This window comes from Hypomesus nipponensis, chromosome 24 (genome assembly GCF_054491055.1).
Source record: "Hypomesus nipponensis isolate SF chromosome 24, ASM5449105v1, whole genome shotgun sequence".
In the NCBI taxonomy this organism is placed as follows: Eukaryota; Metazoa; Chordata; class Actinopteri; order Osmeriformes; family Osmeridae; genus Hypomesus; species Hypomesus nipponensis.
The window spans coordinates 6452533-6474127 of NC_140384.1; the positions used below are offsets into that span (position 1 = coordinate 6452533).

At 42.4% G+C, this 21595-nt stretch overlaps 4 protein-coding genes across 6 annotated transcripts; 2 read left to right on the plus strand and 2 right to left on the minus strand.

Annotated features, from left to right (window-relative positions):
* Positions 1-76: 76 nt before the first annotated feature.
* Positions 77-3150, minus strand: LOC146232879 (phosphatidylinositol 4-phosphate 5-kinase-like protein 1). Its single transcript, XM_084690116.1, has 10 exons — positions 3106-3150; positions 2762-2953; positions 2614-2664; positions 2312-2466; positions 2097-2221; positions 1974-2008; positions 1836-1891; positions 1623-1735; positions 1279-1441; positions 77-1198 (listed from the first exon to the last, which is right to left on the minus strand). Exons 2-10 carry the CDS (start codon positions 2951-2953, stop codon positions 754-756), a joined length of 1335 nt encoding a protein of 444 aa, XP_084546242.1. The 5' UTR covers positions 3106-3150; the 3' UTR covers positions 77-753.
* Positions 3151-3608: 458 nt separating this feature from the next.
* Positions 3609-5326, plus strand: LOC146232880 (uncharacterized). 2 transcript variants are annotated; one of them, XR_014742230.1, is made up of 4 exons: positions 3609-4045; positions 4169-4281; positions 4367-4789; positions 4933-5326. XR_014742230.1 is itself a non-coding variant. In XM_084690121.1 (4 exons), the coding sequence occupies exons 1-4, from the start codon at positions 3702-3704 to the stop codon at positions 4818-4820; spliced, it is 831 nt and encodes a 276-aa protein (XP_084546247.1). In that variant the 5' UTR covers positions 3623-3701; the 3' UTR covers positions 4821-5326. The 2 variants fall into 2 exon arrangements, 1 of the variants encoding a protein (XP_084546247.1); XM_084690121.1 differs by having other exon boundaries at positions 3623-4045; positions 4367-4585; positions 4666-5326.
* eeig1a (estrogen-induced osteoclastogenesis regulator 1a) lies at positions 4962-13159 on the minus strand. 2 transcript variants are annotated; one of them, XM_084690119.1, is made up of 12 exons: positions 12841-13157; positions 12470-12754; positions 8344-8464; positions 8105-8134; positions 7439-7555; positions 7306-7352; positions 7060-7208; positions 6865-6969; positions 6542-6737; positions 6299-6420; positions 6143-6212; positions 4962-6049 (listed from the first exon to the last, which is right to left on the minus strand). In XM_084690119.1, the coding sequence occupies exons 2-12, from the start codon at positions 12613-12615 to the stop codon at positions 6004-6006; spliced, it is 1149 nt and encodes a 382-aa protein (XP_084546245.1). In that variant the 5' UTR covers positions 12616-12754; positions 12841-13157; the 3' UTR covers positions 4962-6003. The 2 variants fall into 2 exon arrangements, with proteins under 2 accessions (XP_084546245.1, XP_084546246.1); XM_084690120.1 differs by having other exon boundaries at positions 5315-6049; positions 6877-6969; positions 12841-13159.
* Positions 13160-15987: 2828 nt separating this feature from the next.
* slc25a25a (solute carrier family 25 member 25a) lies at positions 15988-21507 on the plus strand. Its single transcript, XM_084690175.1, has 10 exons — positions 15988-16263; positions 17199-17325; positions 17438-17525; positions 17636-17747; positions 18599-18757; positions 19247-19399; positions 19529-19636; positions 19777-19944; positions 20045-20195; positions 20311-21507. The coding sequence occupies exons 1-10, from the start codon at positions 16105-16107 to the stop codon at positions 20493-20495; spliced, it is 1410 nt and encodes a 469-aa protein (XP_084546301.1). The 5' UTR covers positions 15988-16104; the 3' UTR covers positions 20496-21507.
* Positions 21508-21595: the final 88 nt, after the last annotated feature.

A 21595-nucleotide genomic window follows, 5' to 3' on the forward strand; every position in this document is an offset into this window, starting at 1 on the left:
TGACAAGCCAAAAGCGGTGCTAAAGACAGCCTGCGTGCAAATGTTTTCTTCCAGCCTCGGACCCCATTGATCATCCAATTTTTGCATAGGATAAAATCAGTTTTATTAATGCCATGACTTGCGTTGCACGTAGCGTATTTCATTATTTCTCAAACTATCAACATATCATGTGTATAAAAATACAATAATGTTTATTACATGGTAGCCTGTACAGCACTAGGGAATTGAAAGGTATGAACTGGATTGACTGATATGCTAAAAATGCAAAATAATTAGACAAACTGAATGAAGCATATTATTACTTTTACTAAAACAACTGTAGCTCGTCGAAATATTTTTTGAATTACGAAGCCAAGATCATTTATTTTCAGAAGGGCTAATACGCCATCTACCGTTCATATGAAGAATATATTGCAGTCTTTACAAATGTATTAGGCCTACTGCAACTTTGAATACATCAGAATCAGAAGGGATTTTATTCGCCATGAATGTTTGCACAAACAAGGAATTTACTTTGGCAGGGAGGTGCATACATTAAACATTGAGGAATATTGAAACTTAAATATGTGGACTTAAACTGGATTATTCTGGTAAATATACAGTGGCCTATACATAATACCAGTTTATAACGCATACTACTCTCTTGTCCTTTAAATATCTTTAAAGTCTCAACAAAGTTGTTCTTTCCTATAAATCTTATTCTGTATTGTGCTGATTTTGTCTGACTCGTCTATGGTCTACTTTGCCCCCTTGTCATCTGGTGTGGTTTTGCACCCACTGACAGAATCTCTGGTTGTAGGCACTGGGGCTGACTGTGGAGAAAGCCCTGCCAGGGTAGCGGATCCTCTTCCATATGTTCTCCATCTTTTTCTTCCAACTGTACTCAGTGAAAATGTCCACAATACCAACAAAGTAGCGAATCTCTGGCCCATCAATGACATGCACTGAGTTTTTGAAGTCAGGCAGCAGCCTGCGGTGATGGGCATGGAATTCCTGAAGTTCGGACTCTGGACTGGATGTTGTTGAGTGAAGGTTTATCTCCTCGAGAGGGACTCTGTTGATGCATTGATGCTCTGTAGTGTCTTCATGTTCTGAAGCACCATCTGCAGTCCCTGCTGTTTTTTGGCCTGATTCCTTCTCCGGTAATGGAACAGTGAGGGGATCTGTCTCAGCAGAACTGTCCTCTTGGTCCATGGATCTGCAGAGGAAGGTCAATTAAAAACCAGAGTATTTCCAGGGATGTTATGAAGACCTCAGACCTTGTGATAACATTCTTACTTTACAACGCATGTTATGATGTTGGGGAAGGAGTGCTTTCCGTCAAGCTCGTCTTGGTGTAAAGGTTGCTGGGCCAGAAGGAGACTGTAGTCAAGTACATTTAGACTTCGAAGGAAGTTGGTGTCTATCTCCACCTGTTCCATGAGCCAGGATCTCTGCTCAGCTGTCAATACAAGTAGGCATTTTAAGGGAAACAAGGAGGTTTTACCTGTTATATACGACCTAACCTTGTGTTCCAGCTGTGAGGGCTAAAAGGAAACATACCAGCTCCCAAAGGGAAGGCTGTATTGTTACCCATAGGGCAGAGGCAGACTGTAGACAATATTTGCAGTCCAGGCTCTTACCCAAAGTGATGTGCTTTCCATCAAAGTTGTTGTCCTTCAAAACTGTAATCACATGGCTGTCACCAGAGTTTTGGTTGGTCCACCGGCCTACCTCACAACCCTTAATGTCATACCTAAGAGATAACCCAGAACATTCTGATAGTATCTTTGTTGGCATCATCACGTAAAAGTATAGCATTTGTCTACAGTAATAACACCGCAAACAGTGTTTACCTTGTGTGAATCCTCTCATCAGGGTAGAACACACTCTGCATCACAATGAAGTACTTCTATGGAAGAGTCAGAGAAACTCCAGAAAAAAAGTGGCAACAGATTTGACAACTGTATTTTGGAATACAATCAGATAAATACCTTTGTTTGATTTGGAATAAGGAGGCTGTGGACTCCTGGCAAAAAAATGCAAAGCTTATTCAATGAAATTGCAGTGCATTCGCTATTGTCAACCAAGTTAAAAGTGTCACTCGGATTACTCACCAAGGAACCTAACCATCAGTGAATGAGGGTATTTCTCTAAATGGTCCATGTATGCCTTCAGGTTGGACAGGAGAAACGTCACTTCTCGATGATTTTGTGTCTTCAAGAAGAACCTCTTGTCATTCCTGTTGATGAAACAGCAGCATTTGTTGTGTGTGCTGTGTGTGTGTATCTGTATCGAGGGGGTATCCATGGGAGTATGCGGGCGTGCTTACGTGAGAAAGAAGTTTGCCTTGCTTTTGGAGTTACTGATGAACTGCAGGTAGCAGCCGTCAGATGAGAGGGATGCCTGGTATTCCTCCTCAGTCATCCCCAGGGAACGACGCAGGCAGGCAAACACGGGCCCAGCGAACGTCTGCATCTCAAAGCCCTGCAGAGGGGGCCGAGGAAGAGAGCACTGCAGGTGAAACAGCTGCTGAACTCCCCCCCCCCCCCCCCCCCGCAAGTCCCCCTTAGAGACTTATTCTTAGGACAATGTGAAGTTCTGTTTGATATCATGTGAAAAGCAAAATTACACCTTGTGGGTTTGAGTGTCCTCTGATTTGAAGTGTTCCATCAAAGGTTCCTCCTAAGTGGGAGTGAGAGTGTTTACATGACAACGCATGCAAGAGGGATTCTTTTAAGATCGTTTTGCACGTCAGATACTTTTTACGTTTGTTTCTCACAGGTGGTGGATTCTCCACATAGGGCTGTACAGCAGCATGCAGGCCTTCTTTCATCACAGAGGTGAGGTCGTAAAACTCATGATCCTGTTTGATCTCAAACAATCCCAGCATGCCCCATCTCTGCCTCAAACCCCGCCACTGACGCGCCTGCCCTGTCGTCACAGAGCGTCGAACACCTGTGTTCTTCTCCATCTGGCACAAACACACCTTGGTTACCACAAGTAAATAGATAAATAAAGGCAAAGCATGCAATATTTGAGAAAATACGTATGTTGTTGCTGGAGGAATTTTACTTCTCAGGCAAGTACAATCATGAACTGTTCAAACAAGAGTCCGTCTCTTACCTGGTTTTGAGATTGCTCTGTTGTTTCAGTGGCTGGCGATACTTTATATCTGAAGAAATTAAATCACAGGGGTTTATATTTAACAACTATGCGTAAATCCTAAACTTGGTAATAAAAGTGGTCTTTTACAATAAGCGGGAATACAAAATGATCTTTGAGAATCTCATGTCTTACCTCTCGTAGCCAGTGAAGGAGTGCTGCATTCCTCAACAAGCAGGTTGGGTAAGATATGTGTGTCACCTGGAAAGTGGTTATGGGTGTCAACGTAGATCCAGACAATATTTGTAGAGTGACAATATACAGTACGTTCTGAGGATGACCTGAATGAAAAAATGTGTGGCCAACCATGAGAGGTACATCTTGACTAAAACGTGACTATGTCATTGTCTTTGTTTCCCATGAGTTAGTATGTTATGGAGACATTTTTACCATGGTGTTGACTGCACATGGAGCACTGGGCTGTTTGGAATTTGTCAGTGGGGTTAGGTTCTAATTAGTTGGTCAGTGGCACTGAAGTGTTATAGGACAGCAGCTTTAATGACTCTACTGGACAGATACCTCTCTGGTGGCAGACACTGGAGAGACCTTTTGTAAACATGAGGTTTCAAACCCCATTCCTAACTTTATCCATCTGCTTTAGTCTCATTTATTCATCTTTATCCCTCCCTCCAGATCCACCATCACCTGTGAAGAAGAAGACTGGCTGTTTTAAAGTGAATGATTGCAAATGCATCATGAAGGACGGCACAGGAGTGATCAGCCTGAGGACTATGGGAGATGAAGATGGCTTCTTGTTGCGCTTGAAACCCGTGCTCAGACATAGCCTTGGGACAGAAAATACCGAGGTCCTTTTCTCCTTCAGCTCTTGCCAACCTTTCACAGAACCAGAGGATCTTGCTGGGACTGACTGCACTAACATTGCGGCCTGCTTGATAGTAAGGTACTGAATTAATTGTCACAGGCACAGTAGAGGAATGTGTTTTATTTCAAGATGGCCCTACACATTTTTTACAAATTGATTCAAAACATGTTTCGGTTGTTGATAATCAAATAATGTCCACAGGTTTAAGATCTGGAACAACAGATATATAACCCGTTATGTGGACTATGGAAGACATGAGGGAAACGAGTTCCATTATAATGACAGCATGAAGACACTCTCAGTTTCATATTTTGGTAAATAACTACTTAATAAACAATTTCATGGTTCAAAGTGCCCCAAAAGAGATATCAACCCTTTAAATATTGTTCCTGTTTCCAGCCCTCTCTAACAACAAACAGCCCCAGACCATAGTACACTACCACTGCAGTCCCAACCACACCACATCCTTCGTCCAAGACTTCAGCATAGACATCCCCCTGCAGATCTGGGTGGAGAGCGCCTGTGCCTGTCCAAACGCCTGCGCCATCAGCGACCTGGGTCCTGGCACCATCTTCCTCATCATCCTCTCCCTCAGCGCCGCCGCCTACTTGATCTTGGGTAAGCGCATGGACACAGACCCCGCGTGGCCCTCGTCCTTCCCTGCTGTGTCTCTGACTGCTCTCTGCTGCCCTCTGCAGGCTCCTGTGCACTGAGGCCCTTCAGGACCAGCAGCAGCGGCGTGCAGATCGGCCCTGAGGACAACACATGGTGTATGCTCTGTTACCTGTTCGCAGAGAGGAAGGGGGGAAAGCCGAGGAGGAGGTATTACTCCTTCAGAGAGGACAAACTCTGAGCACTGGAACCTCTCTGTCCAGGATCATCCAAAATTACTGTTTTTCATGCCAAAACTGTAGACTTAATTTACCATTTAAAATGACTTGCAATCCTTTTCTTTGCCTATATAGGAATTCAGCATGACCCATAGAAGTGTGTGGTAACATTTTATTGTCTAAAGAGCACAGAGAGGATCACAAAAAAATAATTCTATGATGTTACAAATGAGTGGTCATTAAAGATGAATTTGATCATACATGAGAAATGTAGTAAACTGTTAAAATCATTAGTTTGAATTTAAAAAATTACAGTGCAGGAGTTTGCAGTGTTCGTTATATGAAATGTTTTAAGTACAGGTAGAACTAAAGAGGGGACCATTATTGTATGAAAACATACAGACTTCCATCCATAGCAACACCTGTTAACACAGAACATGACAGAAAGCTCCATGTCTGTTTGATTTAATTTACCAGGAAAACGTGAAACATTTAGCAAAGAAAATAAAATCACTGTCCAACCCTCTAACTAGTGTTAATTGTTACATAAATATAACAGCAGAGACAACAACCAGCCAGCTGGTTGACAACATTCTGATAATTACAAACGTTTAGAGACATTTACCAGTGTTAAATTCATGTTAGGCATGAAAGACTCGGACTGAGAGCACACATACTTGCTTTAAGGCAACTATCCCGTCTCCCCAGATGAGCAAGCAATGCAGTTGACCGATATGGTATTCATCCACAAGGGGGCATCAGAGCACTACATTCGAGACATTCCCTCATCTACGACACAAGCTCTCATACTCCTACACCATGTAGCAATAGTCACAGATAACTTGGTGCCATAGGGTCATTCGTGGAACATATCATTAAATGACAAAAGAATAAAGTTAGTTTCACAGACAATAAAAATCAGCCAACTGTAAACATATGGTAAAAGATAAACATACAGGTACTGACGATTTCCTGATCAACAGGGAGTCACCTTAAGCAAAATAATTGGCCAATACTACAGCTACAGTGCAGTTGAACAGCATTTTTGCATATGTACATACAGTGTGCATATAACTTTGACTATAACAAACATAACATGCCGTTCACAGTGAGTGGACAAGCCTGGTGCAGTGTTGATCCTCTCATGGCAACCAGCTCAGCTGTTGCTCCAGGAAATGACACGGACATCCAGTGATGACCACGCCCCTAATGACTCTCAATGACCACTGGCTCATAGACACCAGCAGACACACTGAGAGGTTGGAAAACGGAGTTAGAACAGTGTGTGTGTGTGTGTGAGAGAGAAAGTGAGAGTGTTGTAGTGTGTGTGTGTGTGTTTTTTTACCCCTTTTCAAGCCGAATCCCACTTAAGGCAGTAGTCCCATCTCTACTGACAAACAGTTGCAGATTGCTGTCTGAAAAAGGAAATATTAGAGAGAAAATAGTCACACAAGTAATACACAACCACACAGAAAACAAATCCAAAACACTTGGGCTTTACCTTCAGTGTTACTCTGATCTGCAAAGTTCTGGCTCTGGACAATCTTTTCCACAATATCGTCAGCGTTCATGCGGGTGTCATTCACCCAGGAAGAATGGCTCTCCACTGAGTCAAGCTTCCTCCTACATACAGCAGAAGCAAGGCGATTGAACCAGTCCGCCAGAGAATGACAAGGTCCAACACGAGGGCGCTGTGAGAAAGAAGGATCAATGGGAAAGCACCTGGCCGAACACGTGTCCTTACCTGGGGGGTCTGTTGGATGGCAGAACAGGCCGGGGGGGCCGGGGGGGTCTCTCTAGTCGCCAGGTGTCCCTCTCCCCCTCGGTGGGGGAGTCGAAAGTCCCACTCGGGCCCCCCGAGGCGCTGCTTCCTGTGGAGGTGTTCCGACGGTGTGTGAGGTCGGACAGGCTGGAGGAGCAGGAGTGTTCTGTGCTGTAGCCTAGGAGACATAACAGTGACTCATGAAATCCCGTTCCATAAAAAACAAACACACGTCGCTGTGTGTCTTGGATCTTACATTCTCTACAGGGTTAGTCCATATCCCACCACCCTACAATAGATCTCACCAGATATCTTACTCTGTTGGCTAGCATAGCTGGAGTTACGTGAGTGGCCTATCTGGAAGATCTCTCCTTGGCTGGGCTGGTTCAGATCAGACTCCTCTGGAAGACCTGAAGACAACAAGAAAAGACTGGTTCTCTAAACTGGCTCAACTGCCATTCCTGGTACCCTGGCTGAAGAGTATGCCCGCTGGGTCACACCTGAACTGATGGAGGGTCGAGGCTTCATGCTGCGACCTACTGAGACCCCTCCAGTGAGGGTGGGGGTTCCAGTGCCCTCCCCCTTACAGTCCAGCTGCAGTGCGTGGTCCTGGCCCGACACTGAGATGGACTTGGCTGTACTGGGGGACCTGCAAGGACACAGCGCTCGTCAGAGTCCAGACCGGAAGTCAATGACGGTCACCAATGTTAAAGTTCTCCCAATTCATTCCAAGTCGGGTCACTCACGCTTTAAAACAGGGGTCTCCAGACAGGAGGGTCATTCCAATGGACACCTTCAAAAAATGTTTAATGTTTAAATGGCCGGAGGCAGTTAATGTGGCGGCACTGTAGGTGCTGAGAGGCGGTATTGGAGCCCAACCTTTAGTATGGAGTTGTCTTGTCGGGTGTGCTTGGTGTCATATCCCTCCAGCAGGCAACACCGGGCCGTGGATCCTGAGCCAGCAAACTCTGCCATGTTGAGGTCAATGAAACCCAGCTGGAACAAACAGCTCAGGTCAGTTCAACCCAGATAAGTGGACAGTTTTTCATTTACTGTGGTAGTAATTGAAACAAAAGGTACAATATCATGCCATTAGTCTAGTAAGTTGTGTTTAGGTTTATTTTAAACCTGAGCTCAGGCCAGCCAAGAGGTGAGCCATTTAGATGTATCTCCTGGTTTCAAGCCTTTGGTGATGCTGTTTACAGATGTGTGTATTTAAGGAAATGGACTTCCACATAGGGAAAAGAGGTTATATTTAGTTCAAGGAAACCCTAATGTGGAGCTTGACAAAACAAAGGAAAGGTCAATAACAATCAGAATGTATTCACAATAAACTTTCTATATTTAGGTAAATCCAATTTACTACCCTAAATAAATAAATAAATGATTATTATTATTATTATATTAAGGGAAGATGGGTTAAGTTATGTCAAAGTAAGGTGACACGTGTTTTTAGGAGATGACACAAGATTTGATGCATGTTGTCCTGAGGAAGCAGAAAAATTGCTGAGCTAAACTAAGTAGTGAGGGGTGGACGGGACTTACCTTCGAATACGTTTTTCCTCCTTTGAGTTCCTGTAGTGAAAACAGGAAAAGGGGGATGACTCCAGTGTGCTGCAGCACCGACAGCCCTAACAGTAACGTTGTCAGTGAAAGACCACATGGAAAAGAAAACAAGCCAGTGCATGCAGGGCAACGACAGGATCTGATGTTAACAAGCAAGCGCAGATAAGGGGAAATTCCATCCTTCAGCAGGGGGCGGGTGGCGAGGTGGTCTTCCTCACCTTCCTAACAGACACCCTGCAGATGGACGGGTCCAGCACCCCGGTCGTTGGGTTGGCGCTCATCTTACAAACAAAGGTGAACCTCTTCCTCCAGTGCACACAGTTCTCCAGCACCTCCTCTCTATAGGGGACGGAGGTTGAGCAGTCAGATAGGAAATAATAATAACAACCTCCAACACGTTCAGTAGTGTCACCAATACAGTCGTCCTATCCAATACCAGGGAAGAGAGAGGATGTGAATACTTTAGAGAGCGTACACTTGTTGGCGAGGAAACAGCAAACAATAGCATGGGGGGCTTCTGTAAAAACAGTTCACATTGTACACAGGCCAGTGGAAAAACATGGCTGTCGATACATCCAGGGAAATGGCTGTGTATACAATGGCCGACGTAAAAAAAAAAAAACGTTTGTGGTGTCACTGTCATTTATCTGATTTCCATTCCTTCCACTTGAGCTGTGAGGGCTTGGACATGTGTTCCTAAGAGGGAGTGCTGGATCATATGCCGAAACAAATGTTCCAGAGGAATCACATGTACTCCCCAAGCAGTGAAATGAAATCAGGGCTATACACACAGCCTGTGTGTATAGCAGGCTGAGCCTCGAGTTCAACTGACACCTGCAGGTAGTGAACACGCACAACCCTCGTCATGACAGTGTTTCAAAATCTGCTGTATCTCTCTGGTGTTTTTAAAAAGCATTCACAAACACAACGTGATGGATAAGGGCAAAGTAGTGGCAGCTGCTGCTCACCGTCCCCTCCCCCTAGCCCATTCATTCATGTCACCAGCACTGCTGAACGGTCTGGTCTTCCCCCCGTCTTCTTTCACACGACTCTGCAGGTTTTGTTTCATGTTTTGTTTTTTTGTCAGAGACTCACAGAAACATAAGAATAATTACTATCATGCACCCAATATTCGAATGAGCCTATTTACAATAACTGCTCCTCCCTCATCTCTCAAGATACCGAATCCCTGTTCAGTTGTATTGATTTTTTTTTAAAGTGAAGCATTTGGAAATGTCTTCATATGTCAAAGACAAATCTCAGAGAGCAAAATTCCACCTTTAAATTCTTTTTCACAGGTCTATCTGTAGACCACCATTTATGTGGAGCCATGTTTCTTTGTTGCCTCTCTCTGAAACACACACACACACACACACACACACACACACACACACACACACACACACACACACACACACACACACACACACACACACACACACACACACACACACACACACACACACACACACAAACACACACACACACACACACACACACAATGCTTATCAGGAATTCCACGCTAATCACAGCCCTCCTTCAGAGAGTTTTCCTCACCCACATTCCACAGTCCAGATGGCTTTATTCAACCGCCATGGCAACCACACTCCTCAAAATCGACGGTCACGTACAATCAAAACGAGAAAGAGTGAGAGAGCCAGTTTGAGGGGGGAGGTTGGACTCAACATTTAACAACAAACCTTTTGTTCCAGATGTATCTAGCGACTTTTTCTGAGAGGCTAAAACCGAGTTCTCCATTACACAAGGCCCAACTGTTTTATTAAGTAGGCAATGGTGATTCCACCAAGGAATTACCACTAAAAAGGCTACTTAGCTAGAATCAATTGGCCTTCTAAAAAGAAATCCACCTCAATGATATTAACCGCACCAGCGAAACACAAATGAACAAGTACAGTTCATGCGGCCAAAAAGCATAAAACCTGTATACTTTTCCGAGTCATTAACTGATTTCTAACGTAAAACCAATTCAGTTCAGACCTAAGTTGCACAAACCCTGAAAAGCAATCTGAACAATGTTGAACAACAGTGCTCATTGTGAACAGCCCAGCCCATCACTAGGTTGACCACTTACACCCAGTTCCAGTGCAAGCTACAAAGAAAATGCTAATAGATAAATGTGGCCCTAACCGAAAACGCACAAGCACAGACAAAAGCAGCATGATTGGATGCTTATGAAGAGGAGTGACCCCGCTGGTTAAACAGATCAACTGTCTCATCCTCAACATTGAGTTCGAGTCACATCGAGGAAGTCAATAAGCGGGGTGACATAGCGACCAAAATGTTCTTTGCACTCTGATGCACCCCTGTTTAGCATGACTCACTCTGTCAGCCAATGCAGTTGCATGGGATCCCGATCACCCATCCTGTCCCAGCCACTCCTCAAGAGCTCTGCTCATCCCCCGGCAGGAACACAAACAGCCGACAGCCGCCCGCTGTCAGAGTCTGACAGGGCCCAGATAAACGCAGCAGCCATGGGAGCAGAGCGCCGCGTCAGCAGCAGCCAGGAGGCAGCTGACAGACCATGAAGCCTGGAGTCTGTTGGCGTGGATGCAAGCCCTGCTTTTTTTGTGTCTTTGTGTTGCCAGTCTAGGGATGCGTGGATTCAGCCTTATAACTGGGGTGATGGAAGGCACACTTTAAAACACTCCACCACAACACCCCTGCACAACTAGAAAATGTGCCAGTGGCCTGCATTGAACCTATCATTCTGTAGACTCAGACTTGTGAATAGGCTCATTGTGACTACCTGATGTCCATTTAAAAGGACATGTGTGGCTGTATCACCATGGGTCTGAGGAGAACTGCGGGGAAACAGGAAAAAGCTGGAGAGCTATCTACATCAACCTTTCACATCCCCTCTTAAACACCTCCTACATGACTCAGTGTCACTTCTCTGCCTTGCAACTCTCCTTTTCATTGTAGTCCAACCCCCCTCCCTCCCCCACACACGTCAACACACACACACTAACATGAACCAGATCGAGAAACGGATCTAATTAGAGCAGAAGGCCATTTGAAACACCACTACGGTAACTGTAGGTTCCTGCAGCTTGACTCGATCTTAACTGGCTTTCAGTTTAGAACTGAAATACCTGCAGGAGTACAAATTGCGTCTCCCTTGCCAAACCTCTCTGGCGACTGTATTCTTTCCTAATACCTAACATGGGCAAGACGAATAGAGACCCAACCCCAAAGTATATCCCCAAAGCCATGAGAACCAGAGTCTCAATTACATTTACAACGTGATTAAACCTGCTTAGTGGGTTTTGTGCTTCAATCAAAAAGTTTGACTAGAGGGCTGACTATAGACGCATGGCCCACTGGTCAAACTCTCTATTAATTCAAACGTATTTCAGACACAACAACAGGCATGGTCTGACAGAACAAAGAAGGGCTTGTGTACTGTACTCTCCAGGCCTGTGACATAACTCAAAATCTGGGTTCGAGACAGTGGAAAACTCAATTCTGTCTCTGAGGAGTCCTTGTTCTTTGTGCTCTGATTCCAGAGATAATCAGGCAGTGGCATGAGTTACATAATCCAAGATACTAGCCTGACATATATGCCCAGGGCATCACATCAGAGTCTGTTGTGTGGCTGAGAGGGGAAGAGAGTGAGAGGGGCACCATTTGTTTATACGTTTTATGTGTTCACTGATGATGACAGGCGTGGAGAAACGTCCACTCAAAGTTGACCAGGATTGTGGTTGTTGTGGGAAGTTGGTTTTTATACTTGCTTTCAAATGCCAGCCTGAGGACACATGAGAGCTAGCAGTTCAGAAGTTCAGCTGAATGCGTCATAGGGATCTTTGCCACAGCACTGTGAGGAACCAGACTTACCTCTGGGAGCACACAAAAAAATCTTCTGCTTATATAAGGGCAATAGGGCATGAAAAACACTCATAACAGCAGACTTAGCCAGATCCTTGGACTTAATACCACAGCCTTCACAAAGAAAGACAAAAGCTTTTGTGTACTGAGGTTCGGGTAGGAGTGTATGTGACTTCAATGATAATTAAGAGCAAAAGACAGTAACTGTAGACAACTTTTGAGGGCTCCACTTTTACTTGCTGACCCAGTGACCACTGACCCACTTTTACTTTATTTTTTACATTTCAGACCAACAGGCAATTAGAACACCAATGGTGACAGTTGATAACTTCACTTTGAGTACTTCAATAGCCTTATACATACTGTAGAAGGCCAATAATATATGGGATGCATTTTAGATAACCCTTAGTTGATACCGAATAATTTATGATTATGCTTAATGGCATTGTTAAGAAACACACAGCATATATTAGGAGGACATTGTAAAATATTTACCTTGAAGAAGTTGCAATAAAGTCTCCTCCATCCAGTAATCTCAGTTTGCAAAACAATACTCCGTTGACAAAAGGCACTGCGGACAACTCCTCCAAAATTAAATTTGTCTGAAATTTAAATTTCTTCTTCTTGACAAAAAAAGCCATTGCAGTGGTCGCGAAAACGTTCTTAAAGGCTTACAAGATACAATGTTTAAAACATTCAAAGACTGTTTACGAAAAAACTAGACAGTCATAGATCTTGATTCTTTCCAAATGTCTTGTCCCTTTATTCCGGAATGAATCTCTGATGATATTTGATAATAAAAATATAACATTAGGTTTATATTTCAGTTTTAATTTTAAACCATTAAATTGTGTTTATTAACTTACCTTGTAATATCTTGGGAAGCATTGCTTAGAACTTCAAAATATAACCTCTTAAAATTTTGAGGAGCATTGAACTCCAAACGCTCGAAATCTATAGTGGGGGATAAACCTAAGGGATAGACCCAAAGATAAGGACCAATACATTCTTCGCTTTCAAAATAATCCCATCAGTTTTTCCTCGGTTATAAATCTCTATTCAACATTGGTTTACTTCTGGTCCAGAGCAGGCGCGCCTCAACCGTGCAATAAACCAAGCCAAACTAACTTCACTGCACACAAATTGATGACAGTGTGATCGATATCAACTCTGCAACTTCGTTGCAATGTCTGCGCACGGCAACCCCAAGTGGTTAGTCCGCCCATTTCCCCGTCCAAGCTTGTTCCATTTTCCTATTTTACTTGTTTTATTAATAGCCTAATGGGCAGTAATTCCTACAATTGTATATTTACACAGTAATCCAATAATTATTGCGGTTAATTGCTTTGTGGCATATGTATTTACATAAAACAATGAATTCGACGTTTTCACATATGAGATACCAAGGGAACAGTCGTTTGTAAAGTTGGTAATATGCCATAGACAGGAATGTATTTAAGAAACGGTCCATGCAAGGAGATACATTTTAATTGTGTTAAATTTGTTTTTAAACATAAGGTCCTATGTACCATAAAGTTGAATCCATTGACCGTCTCAGACGCACACACGTTCCAAAACCATAGGCCAGTAGAGAGCGCCAGAGATTTAGTTTCAGAAGATTTTAGTAATTTTGATTGGTAATAATAATATAGGCCTACTCAAACACAATTGCCACGATATGAAAGATGATCTGAAATAGGTACACGGATATAATAAGAAATTAGTTATTTTTTCACGCACTACATTTTTAATTGATTAATTGATTAATGATCTTGTTTTTTGGTTTGCTTTATGGCCATTAGGTTTGCTGTATGTAGCCCAGGTGTATTGCTAATGTATAATTTGAAACATTCTTTTTTAACATGCTCCTTCAAGGGCTTTCACGCTACAAACACAAATAAAATGGTTTACAAAATGGCTTTAAATTATTACAAATTTGTGCAACTGTTAAATTTGACAGTTGAGACAATTTTGTAGGCAAGATATTTCAGATGAGCAAAAATGTCTTGATTTTGTGCTGTAGTTGGTTTGACAGCACAGTGGAACATTTCGTGCTTGTTGTATAGAATGTCTAAGCTTCGTCAGAGTTAGTCATTGTACAATCTTTACAGCTTGTCAGACTATTGAGTAATGACAATCTCTTATAATAGAATGCCAATTAGTTGTCAAGATGTGTTGGCTTTGAACTAATCAAGAGCAATATTGATGTGAATGGTTACGATCACTTATCTGTTATGGTATGCAGCAGCTCCTGTGCTTTTTTGTGTGACATATTTAATTAGACTCCAAATGCATATACTGGTAAATAGCTTAGAATGAGGGTTAGGTTCATAAACAGTTTTTGTTGCATGCCATTGTTGCATTGGACCACAATGTTCATTACATTAGTTTTGTTAAGAACATATGTGCCCTCTGTACTGTTTTTCTTGACAAGTGGACTAGTTCTACTGATAATAAAACTGACACAGTTTAGTGACCTGTTTACTTCCTTCCTGTTTTTTTCAGTTACAGGGTTATCTTGTGTGTCGGCTGAAATACAGACACATTCATGGTGTCCAAAACAACAGATTGTGTGCAATGAGACAGGGAATCATTGACTTGACCCAGGGGGTATCATACATGTTGTTTGACTTGGTAATTGGAGCTTAAATATTGAATAACACTGGTTCTGCAAAACAGACTAATGTTTTAATATAGTACACTTGTGTGCACTACCTTTGATTATATCACAATGCTTTTTGATTCAATTCAATTGTATCCATAATGAGCTTAATCATTCATTGTATTATGGTTAATATGTCTAATAAACTGAAGTTAATAACAAACTGTCCTTTTATTCTTGTGAATCCATTTAGCTCTGAAATACTGTGCTGTTGAATGCTAGCATTTCATTGCTTGTGCCAGGGTTTACATGATAGCTAATATATAAAGTAGTTTCCCTTAAGGTCTGTATGACCAGACCTAATAACCAGTGTGATGGCACCCTGAAGGCTACAGGCTCAGCTGTCTGCCACGTGCCCCCCAAGTCTTGATGCACTTCCAGCTCCAGACCCGATTAGAGGGCCTGGCTTCATGGCTGCAGGCCGTGCAGAACAACAGTTGACATGCAGTCAACAGTTGACTCTGTGTTCACACTGTAGGTTGTTGTTTAAATACTAGAACAAATGTCAGTGAGGAAAGACCAGTATACAAACAAGTAGTGATTACATATGCTAGGGGGGTACAAGTAATGATAGATCATACAAATACATTAAAGGATGCACACAAATGTACAGTTTTAACTTCACCCTGTATGACCCGGTTTAAAATTACAACATCACTTTTAGCTCTCCAAAAAACAAAATTGAAAGACCACATTTAAATAGACAATGGCCATAGCTAGGGTCATATTGTCTTGACTTGCAATGCCATTGGATAAATATGGTCTTTCCAAAATGAGCAATTAGAGAGCTAAAAGTGACGTTGTAATTTTACAACCAGGGGTCTTACAGGGTTATTGCTCAAATTCTCTATAGAAAACACAGAAGAGTGGCTTTTTATTTATTTGAATTTACACTTACAAATATGAAATATACCAATCAGCACAACTAGATTTACAAGGTCAAATTGTTACTCTTTATCTTTACTATGGTTAAGGAAACCGAGCAGCACATTCTCCCACAATAAACTAAAGTTATCAAGAATATTAACAATTATAAAACTGTGAATATCCTTCCATAAACGTTCTACATATATACAATGCCAAAATAAATGAGAAACTATTTCTGGACGCTCAACACAAAATGTAGAAGCAGATCTGACTTCTTTTTTTTTTAAGTAAGAGGGCGTTTGCCCCAGTATGACGCACAAAGGAATGGGCCTCCATGTTTGTGGGACCGATCAATGGGTTGACGCTGTGGTTGGTCTAGAGCAAATTGACGTCGTCAATGAAAATGGTAGTGAGAAAAAAAAACGAATCAGCCAATGATACGAATCCTTTTTGTAAAAGGGAGTGGTTAACGCTTCTTTAACACGAGGCACTTCCTTACCGGCATTTTAAGAGGATCGTTCTCTTTCCTTTCGGGAGTCTTCTATCGTTTCAGCTTTCTATTTATTTATTTATTGTGGAACGTTTTTATTTCGATATCAACATGCTTGGTCTTTGCCTTTATGTGCCTGTTCCGAATATAGACCCGATTGAATTTGAATATTTTGAGTCAAATGGACTACCATCGGAGCTGAAATCCCTCTTCAAGTTGAGTGTATTTCTACCGTCTCAGGAATTTTCAACATACCAGAAATGGAGAAAGGTAAGAACTGACGGAGTGTGTCTGAAGTTTATATCATGAACTTTGTTTAGTAAGTTAAACACTTTTAAATCAAAAGTTAAAGCGGGGTGTGCCTTAAACTACACATTCCTGTAAGTACTGCCCACTTCCGATTATCTGCATAAATGGCGGAAAGTGGTGCGCTCTAATGCGTTTAATTGTTTAAAGAAGTGCATGGGGGCTTGAGATGAGACTTGATCATAATCTTTTATTTTTATATCGTTAGTTGTTAATTTATGTTGTTATTCCCCAATAGTTACAAGTGTAAAACGAAGGCTAATTTAATTAGGGGGGGCGGGGGTGGGGGGTAGTTTTAAACTCCGACCCGACAGTGCATGTCCGTGACCCACTTGCTAAGGAGCAATGTTCTTGGCATAGACCAGCGTCTACAGCGCGTGTAGTAGCCACGACTTCAGAACATCTATCTATATCCTTAACGATAGGTCGACGTGCCAAGACACACTGTGCCAGATAGGCCTAATCCTGTCTGGGCCTGGCTAGCTTGTCTAAAACAGGACTGGACCGCAAGCATTTGGGTTGCAGGCTAACTGATATTTGATACGCTGGTTTGAATAGTGTAACAGTGCCACTCTCTGAATTCAGTACATGCACTGCAGAACTAATGCTAAGTGTCCTTTCAACATCTCCCTCATGTTGCAGACATTGCTGAAATAAATCTTATTGGCAGGGCACTGAAATGGTGAAACTTGTGAAGCGTGGCCCATTTAATTGGCTACCGAAGGCCTTAGTACAGAATTCAAGCCAAATGCCAAATAATAAAGGGCAACTGCCAAGGCCCATGAATGCGTCCCACAAGCCACCTGACCAGATTTATTGTGACTGTTGAATATGTAATGCCAGTGGCATGCATTGGTTCTTAGATCAAGCTTTTAGCATTTTTCTTTTCTCTTCTGTAGAAAGCTGTGAGACACAAAGAGAAGGACTTGGATGGACAGCTGGCCTTTGAGGAGTTTGTTCACTATTTGCAAGATCATGACAAAGATCTTAAACTTGTCTTCAAGAGTCTCGACCAAAAGAGTGCAGGTACAGTTGCACCCATTCACACGAATGAAAAGACAAATAGGTGTTAGGCCATTGGCTCTGGACCATGGCATACATTTTCCGGTGGAATAAATGTTGAATTATTTCTGTTCAGGTCGTATAGATTCCAAAGAGATCATGCAGTCACTTCAGGACCTCGGAGTACGCATCTCCCAGCAGCACGCCGAGAAAGTCCTGAAAAGGTAAACGTCGCCTGAACGATGAAGCCTCCTCCTACTTTTGTTTACAGCCTGTGTTGTCGAACACCCCCGAATTGAATGAGTATTGAAATGTAATTGTCTCGTTTGAATAGTATGGATAAGAACGGAACAATGACCATCGACTGGAACGAGTTAAGCAAGTACAATCTGCTGGAACCTGCTGAACACATCCCAGAGATCATCCTCTACTGGAAACACTCCACGGTGAGAACAGAGACGAGTTTATTTACATGAATGGGGAGCGGAGGTTGACGGTTGGCACTTCCGATTGAACCTAATCCATTGACCCACTAATCCCTTTAAGATCCCTAGACCTGCGTCAGCAATTAAGTCCTAGAGTTTGTTCTGAATTGGGAGGCTTATGACTAAAAGATTGGTGGGTTGAAAGTACACTTATGCAAAAGGGTGTAAAATTTGGTAGCTATAATTACTTTCAAGAACTCCTTTGCAGGAGTTATGAAATTCTTGACATCCTCAATGAGCTGACATTTATACCACCTAATCTTGGTCTGTTTACATTTTGTATGTGCCATCATCTACTTGGCATTTAATGGTTTTAGCCACGTGGCTACAAATATATAGATGTTCCCTTTCGGCAGTGGTAACCCAAGACGAAGGCCAGGCGAAATGTCACAGAGCGTTGCATAATCATTTGGACTCTCGTCACTGTTTCCAGAGTATACCCTCTGGTAATTGCTCTCATTGACATGACTGATACAGAGCATGTCAGTGGGAGGAAGGTCATGTACCCTGATCAGTCTACATTTGTGAGGTCTCCCTCACTGTCCCAGGATATGAAATATGACTAATGGCAAGCTTTATCAAGAGTTGTCATGACCTTCGGCCTTTAATCTTGTAATATTGGCCATAAATGTTGAGTAAAGCAGACTTCCTATTTCTTAGACATAAGTTGGTTACCAAGAAAATGGCTGGAAAACCTAATTAATTCCAAAGTATTTATTTGGCTTAAAACTAACCCCTGTCCCATGATCAGTCCTTTTATACCCTCCTTTCATAGAGATGAGATTTTTTCTGACCGTTACCTTCACCTTCAGATCTTTGATGTGGGTGAGAACATGATGGTGCCTGATGAGTTCACCTCGGAGGAAAAGCTGACTGGGATGTGGTGGAGACATCTGACTGCAGGCGGAGGTGCAGGAGTCGTTTCTAGAACCTTCACCGCCCCTTTAGACCGGCTCAAAGTGCTCATGCAGGTAGGACAACTGGACCTACTTTCTCAATCAGACTTGAATGTTGGCAGGGTTAAAGCGTACTGCTTACGTAACCTTCCAGGGACATGGTAGATAAAAAAGAAATTACAGCAAGACTGGTTATCTTAGTGATAAATGAGTTAACAAGTACCTCCCAAGTTTTGACGTAAATGTGCTGGAACAGGGGTCCAAAGTCTAGTTTAGCGCGTATGGTCGATGAGTCCACTTCTGTCAACCAATTACTGGAGGGGAGCCAGCACACCTTCTTCACAGATGTACATGATGGGCTACAGTTACGCCATCGATTGTAGTTCTTGGTGTACATGATAAGAGTGGGCATATGTGTCAATAGGCCAATTTGCGTCAGCGGATCAGTTGTGTGCCCAGGGGAACTTTTTTTTTTTTTTGTGTGTGTGTGTATTTGTTTTTTTACACATCTGACTGGAGATGTTTAATGAGATTGTATTTGACCCCGTGTTCTTCATTTGACAGGTTCATGGTTCCCGTAGCAACAACATGTGTATCATGACTGGACTCACCCAGATGATCAAAGAAGGGGGCATGAGGTCACTGTGGAGAGGGAACGGGGTCAACATAATCAAAATTGCCCCTGAATCTGCTCTCAAGTTTATGGCCTATGAGCAGGTAAATACTTTGGTTACTTCTGAGATTAAACTTGGATTCTATTCTGAGGCATCCTTTTTTCTGGTGTTTTTTCATTGGGAAGATTTTGTATTATAAATGCGTTTCTTTATCCTGGTGACGCCTGTATAGATCAAACGCCTGATTGGCAGCAACAAGGAGAGTCTGGGTATTTTGGAGCGCTTCCTCGCTGGCTCTCTGGCTGGAGTCATTGCTCAGAGTACCATCTACCCCATGGAGGTAATTTGTCTTCCTGATTCAGATCCCTGAAAACCATTAACGTATGCATTTCAGTTAAATGAGTTATTGTTGAGAAATGTATAGCCTCCTTCTCATGACTTGTTTGGTTGATTTTATTGTTTTCTATTCTGAACCTGCAGGTACTCAAAACAAGACTTGCCCTGAGAACAACTGGTCAATACTCTGGGATCACGGACTGTGCCAAGCATATCATCAGGAAGGAGGGACTGGGTGCCTTCTACAAGGGTTATGTTCCCAACATGTTGGGCATCATCCCTTATGCTGGCATTGACTTGGCTGTGTATGAGGTAAATGGAGACTGCAAATGGCTTTCTTAAAGGGTCACATCTTTTTATCACATTGGCTGCTGCATAAGGCCTTTTCTCACTTTCTCCCCTCACTTTACAGACGTTAAAGAATTCCTGGCTCCAGAAGTATGGCACTAACAGCACTGACCCAGGCATATTAGTCCTGCTGGCTTGTGGCACAGTATCTAGCACCTGTGGTCAGCTGGCCAGCTACCCCTTGGCTTTGGTACGCACCCGGATGCAGGCACAAGGTGAGATTCTCAACCATGCACAACCCGATCTTCACATTGGAATGGTGATCCGTTTTTTTAAAATTTGTCCAGGCATCGTTCCTTCTGACCCTGTTTCTTTTATTGTCCCATTCAGCAACTTTTGAGGGCAGCCCTCAGATGACCATGTCTGGACTCTTCAAACAAATCATCAGGACCGAGGGGCCCACAGGTCTCTACAGGGGTCTGGCCCCCAACTTCCTTAAGGTCATTCCAGCTGTCAGCATCAGTTACGTGGTATACGAGAACCTGAAGACGTCACTAGGAGTGACGTCGCGTTGAGGTGATGGGGTCAGCAACAGACCGAGTATGTTAGCCTCCCCGACTGGGGTTTGGCTGTGGGATCATGGGAACGATTGGACCCGAGGTTTATGGAGCCATCTCATTCTATGAATGTCAGAGGATGGAAGGTGGGCGAGGTGCAGGATTATGAAATGCCAAGATCAATGTTATCGACTCTGTGAGCTGAAAACGAAGAAGGGAAAGGGAACCTCCCCTCACTATGACAGATGCTGCTATTTTAGAAGAGCAATAAGTTATTACCGCAACTCTACAGAGAATGTTTGTAATGCTCTTTACTTGAGGACCAAATGTAGTTGCCGTTAAAGTCTATGCAGATTTGCATTGTGTCCACATTAAAACTGCAGTCTAGTTTGCGTCCCATGTTAACACTACTTTAGCTGTGCCCTGTGCAAATGCTGTTATGCCTAAAATGTATCCAGAAACGTTTCTTGCAATTTAATGGTTTCACAAATTTTTTTTTGATACTTTCTCCGGGCAAATGCATCCCTTCTCAATAGCAAGATTTGCTACTTTTGAGCCAATTAAGTTTACAAAGTAAGTTTATTTTATGAACAAGAAACGTATTTGTGTCCATACAATATTTATTTAGTGTTATATGTTGCCTGTTGAGCAGTTTCTTACAACCTGAGACATTGGAAGTGCACATTTGCATTTTATTGCATCATGAAAGTACTTGATTGTGATGTGACATTTGCTCCAATGTAATTCGAAAATATTGTTATTGGATGAGATCCATTAAGTTCACTTGTTCAGGGAAAACTTTGTAACCGTATGTGTTTTGAAGACATTTGAAACATTGAAAACGTTTGTTAAAAAAACTAGTGGCTTCATAGTTTAGTAACACAAAATGCACTTTAATCAAATGCTGGAGACACCTTTATGAATGTAATTGAACTTAAAAAGTTGGTAGGATTCCTAACTTTTCAAAATACATTTTTATTGTAATTTTATATTATACTTTTGGTTGAAATAAATGCAAAATATTCAAATACTTTTGGCTCATGTTTATTTCTGAGGTGTAAATTAATTTAATATAAATATTTTCGTTACACCACGAGGAAATTGGATTGAAGACTGGT